The following is a 13,826-nucleotide window of genomic DNA, read 5'->3' as shown; positions in this document are numbered from 1 at the left end:
GATTTACATGTGGGATCATTTACATGATGTTGTGGAGAGAACAGAGACCTGGCTCAAAGAAGAGCAGGACTGGGTATTACATATTCCTGGATACAAGGTATTCAGGTGAGATAGGAAAGGGAAAAAAAGGGGAGGAGTGGTGGTATTAAGGAGAGTATTACAGTACTTGAGAGTGAGGATATCCCAGAGCAGTCAAGGGCAGGATCTATTTGGCTAGAGCTAAAGAACAAAAAAAGATACAATTACATTGCTCGGTGTAGTCTGTAGGTCACCAACCAATGGAAAGGATATAGAGGAACAAATTTGCAAGGAAATTACAGAGAAGTGCAAGAATTATAGAACAGTTATAATGGGGGACTTTAATTATCTGAATATATATAGACTGTGATAGCAGTAAAGGTTAGAGAAGGGCAAGAGCTCCTAGAGTTTTATGGCATGGGGAAAGGACAAAGAACAATCTAGAGTAAGAAAAATGAACAGCTATTCATTATTCTGCCATTAGCACTCTCTCTGGACTCATGCTTTGTCTTTCACTACAGCTATTTAGCACTCCATTTGCCTTCTGTTCCATGACATCTCTGTTAGTTAATCTTTCTCCCCTCCATCCTATCACAGACCTTCCCTCTTGTTCTTCTTCCCCCTCCCCCCCTTTCACTTGCTCAAAGATTGTTACATTTCTAACTTTTGCCAGTTCTGATGAAGGGTCACAGACCTGAAATTTTAACTCTGTTTCTCTCTACACAGATTCTGTCAGACTTTCTGTTCCCATTTCAGAGTTCCAGCATCTTGCAGTATTTTGCTATTGTACTTGGGAGAACCCCAACGTTAGTCCCAAAGCCGATGGACTCTCTGCCTGGCTGTCAGGGTCAGTGCGGTATCAGACATAGTTGCCAGTCCTCTTGAACATGGCATTGGTCACCTGCATGATGCAGCAGTGGGCTCTGCCTGGGAGACATCACACATGTTCCCAGTGGATCCCTGGAAAGAGCGAAATGTGGAAAAATTCAGTGCAATGGTTATCTTTAGGGCCAAGGCATTGGGTGTCCAATGAGGCCTATGGGTCACTGCTCTTCCTGCAGCATGGCACATATGTCGGTGACAGCCTCCCCTGACAACCACAGTCTTCCTTGACACTCCAACATGTACTGATGGAATGCGTCGTCGACAGTGCTATCAAGCGGCACTTGCTCAGGACGGCACAGTGGCGCAGTGGTTAGCACCGCAGCCTCACAGCTCCAGGGACCTGGGTTCGATTCTGGGTACTGCCTGTGCGGAGATTGCAAGTTCTCCCTGTGTCTGCGTGGGTTTCCTCCGGGTGCTCCGGTTTCCTCCCACATGCCAAAGACTTGCTGGTTGATAGGTTAATTGGCCATTATAACATTGCCCCTAGTATAGGTAGGTGGTAGGGAAATATAGGGAAGGTGGGGATGAGGTAGGAATATGGAATTAGTGTAGGATTAGTATAAATGGGTGGTTGATGGTCAGCACAGACTCGGTGGGCCGAAGGGCCTGTTACAGTGCTGTATCTCTAAACTAAAAAAATAACCAGCTCACTGATGCCCAGTTTGGATTCCGTCAGGGCCACTCAGCTCCTGACTTCATTACAGCCTTGGTCCAAACATGGACAAAGGAGCCAAAAGCCAGAGGTGAGGTGAGAGTTACTGCCCATGACATCAAGGCAGCAATTGACCGAGTATGGCATCAAGGAGCCGTAACAAAACTAGAGTCAATGGGAATCAGGGGAAAACTCTCCGCTGGTTGGAGTCATACCTAGTGCAAAGGAAGATGGCTGTGGTTGTTGAAGGTCAATAATTTCAGTCCCAGGACATCACTGCAGGAGTTCCTCAGGTTAGTATCCTAGGCCCAACCATTTTCAACTGCTTCATCAATGACCTTCCCTCCATCATAAGGTCAGAAGTGGGGATGTTTGCTGACTGCACAATGTTCAGCACCATTCACGACTCCTCAGATACTGAAGCAGTCTATCTCCAGATGCAGCAAGATCTGGACAATATCCAGGCTTGGGCTGTTACATGGCAAGTAACATTCTCGCCACACCAGTGCTAAGCTATGACCATCACCAACAAGAGAGAATCTAACCATCTCCCCTTGAGGTTCAGTGGCATTACCGTTGCCACATTATCAACATCCTAAGGGGTCACCATTGACCACCACATAACTGCTGTAGCTACAAGAGCAGATCAGAGGCTGGGAATTCTGTGGCGAGTAACTCACCTCCTGTCTCCCCACTGCCTGTCCACTATCAACAAGGCACCAGTCAGGAGTGTGATGGAATACTGTCCATTTGCCTGGATGGGTGCAGCTCCAACAACACGCAAGAAGCTCGACGCCATCCAGGCCAAAGCAGCCTGCTTGATTGGCACCCCATCCACCACCTTCAGCATTCACTCCCTTCACCACTGATGCACAGTGGCAGCAGTGTGTACCATCTACAATATGCACTGCAGCAACTCACCAAGGCTACTTCCACAGCACCTTCCAAACCCGTGACCTCTAGTAACCAAAAGCAAGGCCGGCAGCTGCTTGGGAACATCACCATCTACAAGTTCCCCTCCAAGCCGCACACCATCCTGTTTTGGAACTATATCGCCGTTCCTTCACTGTTGCTGAGTCAAAATCCTGGAACTCCCTTTCTAACAGCACTGTGGGTGTGCCTACACCCCGATGACTACAGCGGTTCAAGAAGGCGGCTCACCATCACCTTCTCAAAGGCAATTAGGGATGGGCAATAAATGTTGGCCTTGCCAGCGATGCCCACATCCCCCGAACGAATAAAAAAAAGGTAGTTGAGGCGAGTCCGGTACATTCTTGGCCGTGGTTGGGCCATTCTTGGACGGCCGCCTGCGAACAGTCGACTATGTGTCTTCTGCGGCTTGCCCAGCTGGAGGCTGGCCCTCTTGCTGTTCCTGCTGCTGCTGCAGTGGAGCCTCCGGAGCCTGGTCTCCCTCTCTCTGCATCGCTGCTCCTCCACATGGGGTTCCAGGAAGACTGGGTATGAGTCCCATGGCCGTTGGTCTCTCCCTTCCTCATGCGCTGCAATTGGAGTCAAACTCCCCTGCCCTTATCACTCCCCTTTGACCCAGCTGCAGTGACTCTCTGTGCCTTCAAGAGAGGCCACTACCACAATCTGGTCCAATTTTTCCTGTGAGCCCAACAGCAGCGTACGGTCCCCCTCTTGGAGGTCTGCTGCAGCAGTGAGGCAATGGCCTCCTTTCCCCTCTCTTCCAGCTAATTGTGAATGGCGAAAGCAAGCCGATGTCCACGGGTGAACCTGAAGTTCCACCTCGGTGCCACTAGCTTTAAGCGGTCAAGGATCTGAAGGCCAGTGATCCCCTTTTGCCGCTCGTTGAATTCTAAACCGTCCACTTAATCGCAAACAACATCACGTAAATGAGAGTAAATTACCTTGTCAATGGGCACAATTGCACTGCCGCCGCCTTGGAGATTTCCCACCCATGTGTAGGCCATGCAATGCATCAAAATCTGAACATGCAGGGGACTGCTGGGTAAGTACAAACCTATATATTTGGGCAGTGGCTGAACCCGAGACACTACACGTGTACTGTCTCCCACCCGCCCTCCTCCTCTAACCAAAAAAAAGGACTCTGGTGTGTTGATAAGGTCAGCTTTTTTATTTCTTCTGTATCGTGTGATTGGTTAATAATTTACTTTCTTTTTTTTTACTTTCTTTTTTTGATTTATCTATTAATTGGTTATTTGAAAAAGACCATAGCAGAGAAGTATCAGAAAGTATTTACCTCATAAATTTATATAAAGTAATAAAGTAATTAACTAAGTAGAGATGGCTGGGCAGGTGATGTGCTGTAGCTGTATGATGTGGGAGCTGGCTGTCCCCATTGTGAACGGCAGGGACCACATCTGCAGCAAATGTTGGTGGCTGGAAGAGCTCCGGCTCAGAGTTGATGATCTGGAATCTGAGCTTCAAACACTGCGGCACATCCGGGAGGGGGAGAGTTACCTGGACGTTTTGTTTCAGGAGGCAGTCACACCTGGTAGATTAAGTAATTCAAATTCAGTTAGTGAACAGGGACAACAGGGTGTGATTGCAAGTGAGGCAGGTAGGAGGATCCTGAGTTCAGGAGTGGAGGAGCCTCAGCCTTTGACCTTATCCAACAGGTACAAGATACTTGCTCCCTGTGTGGATGAGGAAAAGGGCTGCGGGGAGGATGAGCCAACTGACCCTGGCACCATGGTGCAGAAGGCCATTCAAGAGGGGGGAGCAAAAAGACAAGTGGTAGTTATAGGGGATTCTATAATTAGGGGGATAGATCGTATCCTTTGCAAGCCAGATCGGGAGTCCCACATGGTGTGTTGCCTGCCCGGTGCCAGGGTGCAGGACATTTCTGACCGGCTTGAAAGGATATTGGAGCGGGAGGGGGAGGATCCAGTTGTTGTGGTCCACGTTGGGACTAACAACATAGGCAAGCCTAGGATGGAGGACCTGTTTGGGGATTATAAAGCACTAGGAACGAAATTAAGGAACAGGTCCTCGAGGTTCATAATCTCCGGATTACTGCCCGAGCCACGTGCAAATTGGCTTCGGGATAAGAACATTAGGGAAGTAAACACGTGGCTAAGGGAGTGGTGTGGGAAAGAGGGGTTCCATTTCATGGGTCATTGGCATCAGTTTTGGAACCGGGGGGATCTGTACCGATGGGACGGTCTCCACCTGAACCGATCTGGAACCAGTGTGCTAGCGAAACGGATAAAAAGGGTGGTCTCTAGGACTTTAAACTAGTGACTCGGGGGGAAGGGAAAGGGAAAACGACAGGGAGTATGATGGTAAATAAAAAGGTAAGCAGCAGCTTAACATGTGTGCAGGAGGGTTTAAGTTCAAGGCAGACTATGAAAGAAGCAGAACGGAAGGATAACTCAGGAGTTATTATTAGAGATGTTGGAAATCATGAGGGTAAGAAAGCTAGCATAAAGGCACTTTACCTGAATGCTCGTAGCATTCGTAACAAGGTTGATGAGTTAACGGCACAAATCATCGCGAATGAATATGATTTGGTAGCCATTACGGAGACATGGTTACAGGCTGGTCACGACTGGGAGTTAAATATCCAGGGGTACCAGACTATTCGGAAGGACAGACAGGAAGGTAAGGGATAAGGTGTAGCTCTGATACTCAAGGACGACATCAAGGCGGTGCTGAGAGATGATATAGGTTCTATGGAGAATGAGGTTGAATCCATTTGGGTGGAAATTAGAAACTCTAAGAAGAAAAAGTCATTGATAGGCATAGTCTATAGGTCACCAAATAATAACATCACATTGGGGCGGGCAATAAACAAAGAAATAACTAATGCCTGTAAAAATGGTACGGCAATTATCATGGGGGATTTTAATCTACATGTAGATTGGTCGAACCAGCTCAGTCAGGGTAGCCTTGAGGAGGAGTTCGTTGAGTGTATCCGTGATAGTTTTCTTGAACAGTATGTAATGGAACCGACGAGGGAGCAAGCTATCCTAGATCTAGTCCTGTGTAATGAGACAGGAATAATTAATGACCTCATAGTTAGGGATCCTCTTGGAAGGAGTGATCACAGTATGGTTGAATTTAGAATACAGATGGAGAGTGTGAAGATAAAATCCAATACCAGGGTCCTGTGCTTGAACAAGGGGAACGACAATAGAATGAGGGAGGACTTGGCTAAAGTAGACTGGAAACAAAGATTTTATGGTGGGACAGTTGATGAGCAGTGGAGGACTTCCAAAGCAATTTTTCAAAGTGCTCAGCAAAAGTATATTCCAGTGAAAAGGAAGGACTGGAAGAAAAGGGGTAATCTGCCATGGGTGTCGAAGGAAATAAGGGAGGCTATCAAATTGAAAGTGAAGGCATACAAAGTGGCCAAAAACAGCATGAAACTAGAAGATTGGGAAAACTTTAAAGGTCAACAGAAAGCCACAAAAAGAGCTATAAAGAAAAGTAAGATAGAACATGAGAAAAAACTAGCACAGAATATAAAGACAGATAGCAAAAGTTTCTATAAATATATAAAACGAAAAAGAGTGGCTAAAGTAAACGTTGGTCCTTTAGAGGATGAGAAGGGGAATTTAGTTATGGGATATGATGAAATGGCAGAGACATTAACAGGTATTTTGTATCGGTCTTCACAGTGGAGGACATTAATAACATGCCAGTAATTGACAAAGAGATGAACGTAGGTGAGGACCTGGAAGAGGTAGTGTTGGGCAAGCTAATGGAGCTAAGGATTGATAAGTCTCCTGGCCCTGATGGAATGCATCCCAGGGTACTAAAAGAGATGGTGGGAGAAATAGCAGGTGCACTGGCAGTAATTTTCGAAAATTTGCTGGACTCTGGGGTAGTCCCAGCAGATTGGAAAACAGCAGATGTGACGCCACTGTTTAAAAAGGGAGGTAGACAAAAGATGGGGAATTATAGACCGGGTAGCTTAACCTCTGTAGTGGGGAAGATGCTTGAGTCTATTATCAAGGAAGAAATAGCAGGGCATCTCGATAGAAATTGTCCCGTTGGGCAGACGCAGCATGGGTTCATGAAGGGCAGGTCATGCTTGACAATTCTTTTGGAATTCTATGATGACATTACGAGCAAGGTGGACAATGGGGACCCAGTGGATGTGGTGTACTTAGATTTCCAAAAGGCCTTCGACAAGGTGCCGCACAAGAGGCTGCTGCATAAGATAAGGATGCATGGCGTTAGGGGTAAAGTATTAGCATGGATCAAGGATAGGTTGACTACCAGGAAGCAGAGAGTGGGGATAAATGAGTGCTATTCTGGTTGGCAATCAGTCACTAGTGGTGTGCCTCAGGGATTGGTGTTGGGACCGCAATTATTTACAATTTATACAGATGATTTGGAGCTGGGGACCACGTGTAGGGTGTCAAAGTTTGCAGATGACACTAAGATGAGTGGCAGAGCAAAGTGTGCAGATGACTGTGAAACTTTGCAGAGGAACATAGATACATTGAGTGAGTGGGCAAAGGTCTGGCAGATGGAATACAATGTTAATAAATGTGAAGTCATTCATTTCGGTAGGAGTAACAGGAAAAAGGATTATTACTTGAATGGTAAAAAGTTGCAGCATGCTGCTATGCAGAGGGACCTGGGTGTCCTTGTGCATGAATCGCAAAAGGTTGGTCTGCAGGTACAGCGAGTAATTAGGAAGGCAAATGGAATTTTGTCCTTCATTGCTAAAGGGATTGAGTTTAAAAGCAGAGAGGTTATGTTGCAGCTGTATAAGGTACTGGTGAGGCCGCACCTGGAGTACTGTGTGCAGTTTTGGTCTCCTTACTTGAGAAAGGATATACTGGCACTGGAGAGGGTGCAGAGGAGGTTCACTAGGTTGATTCCGGAGTTGAGGGGGTTGGCTTATGAGGAGAGAGTGAGTAGATTGGGATTATATTCATTGGAATTCAGAAGAATGAGGGGGGATCTTATAGAAACATATAAAATTATGAAGGGAATAGATAAGATACAAGTAGAGAGGATGTTTCCACAGGCAGGTGAAGCTAGGACAAGAGGGCATAGCCTCAAGATTAGAGGGAGCAGATTTAGGACTGAATTAAGAAGGAACTTCTTCACCCAGAGGGTTGTTAATCTATGGAATTCCTTGCCCAGTGAAGTAGTTGACGCTTCTTCAGTAAAATTTTTTAAAGCTAAGGTAGATATCTTTTTGAACAATAAAGGAATTAAGGGATACGGTGAGAGCGCGGGTAAGTGGATCTGAGTCTACGAAAAGATCAGCCATGATCTTATTGAATGGCGGAGCAGGCTCGAGGGGCTGGACGGCTTACTCCTGCTCCTAGTTCTTATTATGAACTCTCAATGAGCTCTTAAACAATCTTAATTGTCGTGGTGAGTGGATGAGGCGGGATCTCAGGGCCACTCTCCCCCCACCCTGGTGAAACCCGGTGGCGAGAACAGTGTTGGGAACCAGGCACTGAGGCCAGTGCCAGTCTTTTTGTCCCATGCCCTCCTCTGTTCCCGCCCCTAGCAGGATGTGAAAAGTCTGCCCCAGGGCTCTGAAATATAAGATGCCCAGCACATTTGTATTGAAATACTTCTGAGTCACAGGGAAAAATAAAATTTTGTTTGAAGATGTATTTGCCAGATTGTAGTTGGTATGTAGGGTTTTAGCAGAATCCATTCCCCTTTTCTTTTTATTTCACACAGTAAGCATAACTAAGATTGAAAGTTTATTTCCATCAACCCTCTTTAAACTTAATCTTCGAAGCAGGTGACAGTTCAGCACATATATTTGACGTTCACGCTGGCTACTCTGTCTTTCCACAAAGCTTCAGCTGCTTTGAATAACTTGAAGCTCTTTGTTTTTATCCCCCTCCCAGGTTTCTCACTTCTTTAAGCCACTGAGCTATTTGGCACCTCACCCAAGTTGTGATATTTCAAGGAGCTCAGCAGTGAATTATTGGCAGACTATTCAATCAAAAAGGGGGAAGTAAAGAAACATGACCTAATCCTGTCCTCACCCAAAGTTCTCCCATGTACATTTTCCAACAGGAGCAACTGGCCATTTATCAGAAGCAAGCACCTTGACTGACCAAGGTCAGAGCTTCCTGTGTGAAATTGACTAATACAGCACAGAGATGAGACATTGAGCCTGGGACCTATGCAGTCTACGTGACTCAGTTCCATGTCATTTATTGACTGAGCTCCCACCATTCCCTGGACCAGTTGGCTTTGTTGCCCAGACACTGAAGATAATAACTTAAATAAATCTAGATCTATATTAAAATTGAATTTAATCTAAATTGTTACCTTCTGAATTTATCTGGTCAAATTCCACTTTCCATATTCTGCTTCAAACTGAAAGTGTGTTGACCTAAACCCAATGGGAATCTAACTCTTTACATACCCTTTGACCTTGAAATCCAGGTTTTCCAGCACTGCCATCCAGACCAGGACGACCCTAAGATTAGAATAAAAAACATGTGATTTGTTTTATCTTATGGAGCTTGAGCTGCCGACAGTGGAAGTTCACAAGAGGTACCTCAGGGTCTTTCTCTTTGGATTTTCCTCCCTGGGACAGCAATTTATTTCCAATGCTTTTGCTACATTGAGCTCAGGATTACTTTTTGTGCTTTTGCTGCATCTTTGAGTTGTACTTCCTCCATGCATTTTGACACATTTTTCACATATTTTAGGTGAAAAAATTTTGATCCAAGAAAAGTATATATCTATTTTCTCAAAGAATTTCGATGTTGACCTGATGGAGGAGAGAATTCCCTGTAGCTGTATGGATTCCTATATTGTATGAACCTGAACTGGGAAGAGGAAGGGGAATGGGAAGAAATTCCTCCAAATGCTCATGCCTGCAGACTTCCTCAAGTTACATGTGAATTACTAAAATGGTCACTTCAGAAAATGTCTGTCTTTTGACACTCCCTCTAGTGTAAGTCTGGTCTGTCATTGCAGCCATCATAATCTCCACTGTACCAAACTCTTCTTCTTATCCTTTAACATTTTCATTCTACTTCACAAGGTCATTTTCTCAGATCAGGCATATGCAGGCAACTAAATTTTTCCTCCTTCAACATTTGTGGTGTTTCCTTATAAAGCATAACATCAACTTCAGTTTCTGAAAGGTCAGTGTTAATCTACAGTAATTATCTAGCTCTTTTTATATGTTGGCTGCAACACGGTATGCAAGAAAGACACAAGCACACTGTGGATGAGAGGAATTAAAAGCCTTCATTGATGCTTGGTGATAATGTCATGTTGGCTGGTTTGCTCAAATTTCCTCCTTCTAAGTGAAAAACACTTACCTTCGGCCCTGGAGGACCTGGCAAGCCTGGAGGGCCACGAGGCCCTGGTGGACCCTGTAAATGTAAAGCATATTATATTCAAATAAAAATAAAATACAGTATTTGGATATTCAGTGACAATTGTAAATACTATGCATAAGAATGGTTCATTATTGATGTATTTTTATTTATATTTTCAAACTTTTCTCATCGCTTTGTAGGGGAATTGTCCTAAGAATTGCCTTAAATGTGACCATTCCGCTTACTCTCATCGAATCACTGCATCACACTTCATCGAAATACATGGAATCACATAGAATTTTACAGCTCAGAAAAAAGCCATTTGACCCAACAGATCTAAGCTAGTGTTTATGTTTCACATGACCCTCCTCCCATCTTACTTTATCTCAGCCTAACAACCCTTCACCCCTTTCCCCAGCTACTTACTCACTTCGCACCTCCTAGAGTGGGCTGGATTTAGATGTACTGGTGGGGCTTCCGGTGCCAGATATTTTACAGGGGAGGACTCTGCCTGGGCCGTTTGCAGCCACACGGTGTGTTTCTATGGCAGTCGGGCACTCAAATGCCTGGCGCCGGGATCCCCATTCCTTTAAAGACAGACCCCGGTGATGGGGTGGTGGGAGGGACGGGTGTGTGATGAGTGCAGATTTCCCATGGATGAAGCCGCCCCCACCCAAAGCCTGCAGGTAGGTCACCTCGTTTCACTGGGCAACCTCCCTGCGTGGGGGAGGGCAAACCCCCCCTCCCCCCGCCACTGGTTAATTTCAGCAGGGGAGGGAAGAGACCCTTAAATGGCTAATAATAGGCCACTTAAGGACTTCAATTGGCCTCTGGGTGGGAAGGCCGCATTTGGCCTTTCCCACCCCCGACTTAATAACGTTGCGATGGGAAGGCGACGGGCCCTCCAACCCCCCGCCTCTCGTCACAATTCTATGGGCCCCTTCCCCTACCACCTCCCAGCCCATGCCCGGGGGCACATTCGATCCAGCCCATGGAGTCATTTACGGACATTCAGTCCATTGAATCCATGCTGGCTCTCCGCAGAGCAATCCAGTCAGTCCCACCCACCCCCCCCACCCCCGCTCGATTCCTGTAGCCCTAGTTTATTTCCTTCAAGTGCTCATCCAGTTTCCTTTTGAAATCAGGGATTGTCCCGCTTCTACTACATTTGTGGCCAGCGAGTTCCAGGACATTACCACTCACTGCATTAAAAAAAAGCTTTTCCTCAGATTTCCTCTGTATCTCTTCCCCAAAATCTTCAATCTGGATGCCTCTGTTTATGAAGCCCAAATCCCATATGCTTTGCTAATCACTCTCACAATATGCCCCATCACCTTCAAAGATCGATGCACATGTACCTCCAGGTCCCTCTGTTCCTGCACATTGAACATCAAGGGGAGATGGTTCGATTTTCTCTTGTTTGAGATGGTCATTGCAATACCCAGTTCCCCAAACCTTACATCTTGTACACACAGCATCTGCAATATTTGACCATGACAGGCCCAATCTCACAGCTCACAAGCTAACATTTAGCAAGTGGCAACACTTAAGGAGACGGTTTTTATTTAATTCATTCATGGGATGTGGGCACCGCTGGCTAGGCCAGCATTTATTGCCCATCCCTAATTGCCCTTGAGTACATGGTGGTTGAGAACTGCCTTCTTAAACCGCTGCAGTCATTGGGGTGCAGGTACACCCACAGTGCTGTTAGGAAGGGAGTTCCAGGATTTTGACCCAGTGACAGTGAAGGAATGGTGATTTAGCTCCAAGTCAGGATGGTGGTGATGTTCCCATGCAGCTGCTGCCCTTGTTCTTCTAGGTGGTAGAGGTCGCAGGTTTGGAAGGTGCTGCCTAAGGAGCCTTTGTGCGTTGCTGCAGTGCATCTTGTAGATGGTACACACTGCTGCCACTGTGGTGAAGGGAATGAATGTTGAAGGTGGTGGATGGGGCGACAATCAAGCAGGCTGCTTTGTCCTGGATGGTGTCGAGCTTCTTGAGTATTGTTGGAGCTGCACCCATCCAGGCAAGTGGAGATTATTCCATCGCATTCCTGACTTGTGCCTTGTAGATGGTGGACAGGCATTGGGGAGACAGGAGGTGACATACCTACCACGGAGTTGCTAGCCTCTGACCTGCTCTTGTAGCCACAGCATTTATGTGGCTGGTCCAGTTCAGTTTCTGGTCAATGGTAACCCCCAGGATGTTGATAGTGGGAGATTCAGTGATGGTAATGCCATTGAACATCAAGGGAAGATGGCTAGACTCTCTCTTGTTTGAGATGGTCATTGCCTGGCACTTGTTACATGAATGTTACTTGCCACGTATCAGCCCAAGCCTGGATGTTGTCCAGGTGTTGCTGCATCTGGACACAGGCTGCTTCAGTATCTGCGAATGGTGCTGAACATTATGCAATCATCAGCAAACATCCCGACTTCTTACCTTATGATGGAGGGAAGGTCATTGATGAAGCAGCTGAGGATGGTTGGGTCATGGACACTACTCTGAGGAACTCATGTAGTGATGTCTTGGGACTGAGATGATTGACCTCCAACAACCACAACCATCTTCCTTTGCGCTAGGTATGACTCCAACCAGCGGAGAGTTTTCCCCCCGATTCCCATTGTCTCCAATTTTGCTAGGGCTTCTTGATGCCATACTCAGTCAAATGCTCATGTTAAGGACAGTCACACTCACCTCACCTCTTGAGTTCAGCTCTTTTGTCCTTTTTTGAACCAAGGCTGTAATGGGGACAGGAGCTGAGTGGCTCTGCAGAACCCAAACTGGGCGTCAGTGAGTAGGTTATTGCTAAGCAAGTGCTGCTTGATAGCATTGCCGACGACCCCTTCATCACTTTGCTGGTGATTGAGAGTAGACTGATGGGGTGGTAATTGGCCAGGTTGGATTTGTCCTGCTTTTTGTGTACAGGACATATTTGGGCAATTTTCCACATTACAGGGTTGATGCCAGTGTTGTAGCTGTACTGGAACAGCTTGGCTGGGTGAGGCTTGTTCTGGAGCACAAGTCTTCAGTACTGTTGCCGGAATGTTGTCAGGGCCCATAGCCTTTGCGATATTCAGTGTCTTCAGCTTTTTCTTGATATCACATGGAATGAATTGGATTGGCTGAAGACTGGCTTCTGTGATTCTGGAGACCTCAGGAGGAGGTTGAGATGAATCATCCACTCGGCACTTCTGGCTGAAGATGGATGCAAATGTTTCAGCCTTGTCTTTTGCACTGATGTTCTGGGCTCTCCCCCATTATTGAGGGTGGGAATACTTGTGGAGCCTCCTCCTCCTGTTAGTTGTTTAATTGTCCACCACCATTCATGACTGGATGTGGCAGGACTGCAGAGCTTAGATCTGATCCATTGGTTGTGGTATCGCTTAGCTCTGTCTATCATTAATGCCATGATTTTTTGGGTGAGCTTATCTCGGTGAGTTAGGCACTGAAGCAAACCAATTTCCCAAAAGGGTTATGAAACAAGCCTAAGACCCTTAAATGTAAATTACAATGAGATGTTTTAATACTTCTCGCATGTGTGTGGACTCCTACTGAGTAGTCCCATCCACTATGGTGGATGGCGCACTTCCAGGGTGGAATGAGCAAGTGTACGCTGTTCGCCGTATTGAACCCACAGGCGCAGATTTTATCCCTGTAATATTTCTATGTCATTATCTCTCACAAATAGACTGAGTGATAAACCAGAGATGGTTCCTTGAAAAGGAGCTAAGGATAAGGGTTAAGGATTCATCAGTTGTTCTTGATGAATATTCTTACTATTGATCCCGGTATTCTTACAACGTCATTCTTCATGAATTTCACTACACATAGGATATGATGTTTCGGGCACAAGATGCCTTGCCCAAGTGGTCATTATTCATTTTGTAAAGCCTGACAGTGAGTGATTTATGTGCTCTTATTTTAGTCGCCATCAGTTACCTCATAATGTCTTTGCGTGACCTATATAAACATGGATGTTTGACCAAACATGTAGAAGAAACTGGAAAAAGCATTAG

At 46.0% G+C, this 13,826-nt stretch overlaps 1 protein-coding gene across 2 annotated transcripts in view; it reads right to left on the bottom strand.

Annotated features, from left to right (window-relative positions):
- The window catches only part of col22a1 (collagen, type XXII, alpha 1), a 419,868-nt gene that overhangs the window by 143,181 nt on the left and 262,861 nt on the right, over window positions 1-13,826 (bottom strand). For both annotated transcript variants that reach the window (XM_068031367.1, XM_068031368.1), the window contains exons 19-20: window positions 9,811-9,864; window positions 8,901-8,954 (exon numbers count right to left, since the gene is read on the bottom strand). In XM_068031367.1, coding sequence (XP_067887468.1) covers window positions 8,901-8,954; window positions 9,811-9,864 — 108 coding nt within the window. The remainder of the gene's footprint in view (window positions 1-8,900; window positions 8,955-9,810; window positions 9,865-13,826) is intronic.

This window comes from Heterodontus francisci, chromosome 5 (assembly GCF_036365525.1).
Source record: "Heterodontus francisci isolate sHetFra1 chromosome 5, sHetFra1.hap1, whole genome shotgun sequence".
In the NCBI taxonomy this organism is placed as follows: domain Eukaryota; kingdom Metazoa; phylum Chordata; class Chondrichthyes; order Heterodontiformes; family Heterodontidae; genus Heterodontus; species Heterodontus francisci.
Note: the sequence above shows the minus strand (reverse complement) of the source record. Positions and strands in the feature narration are given on the sequence as shown.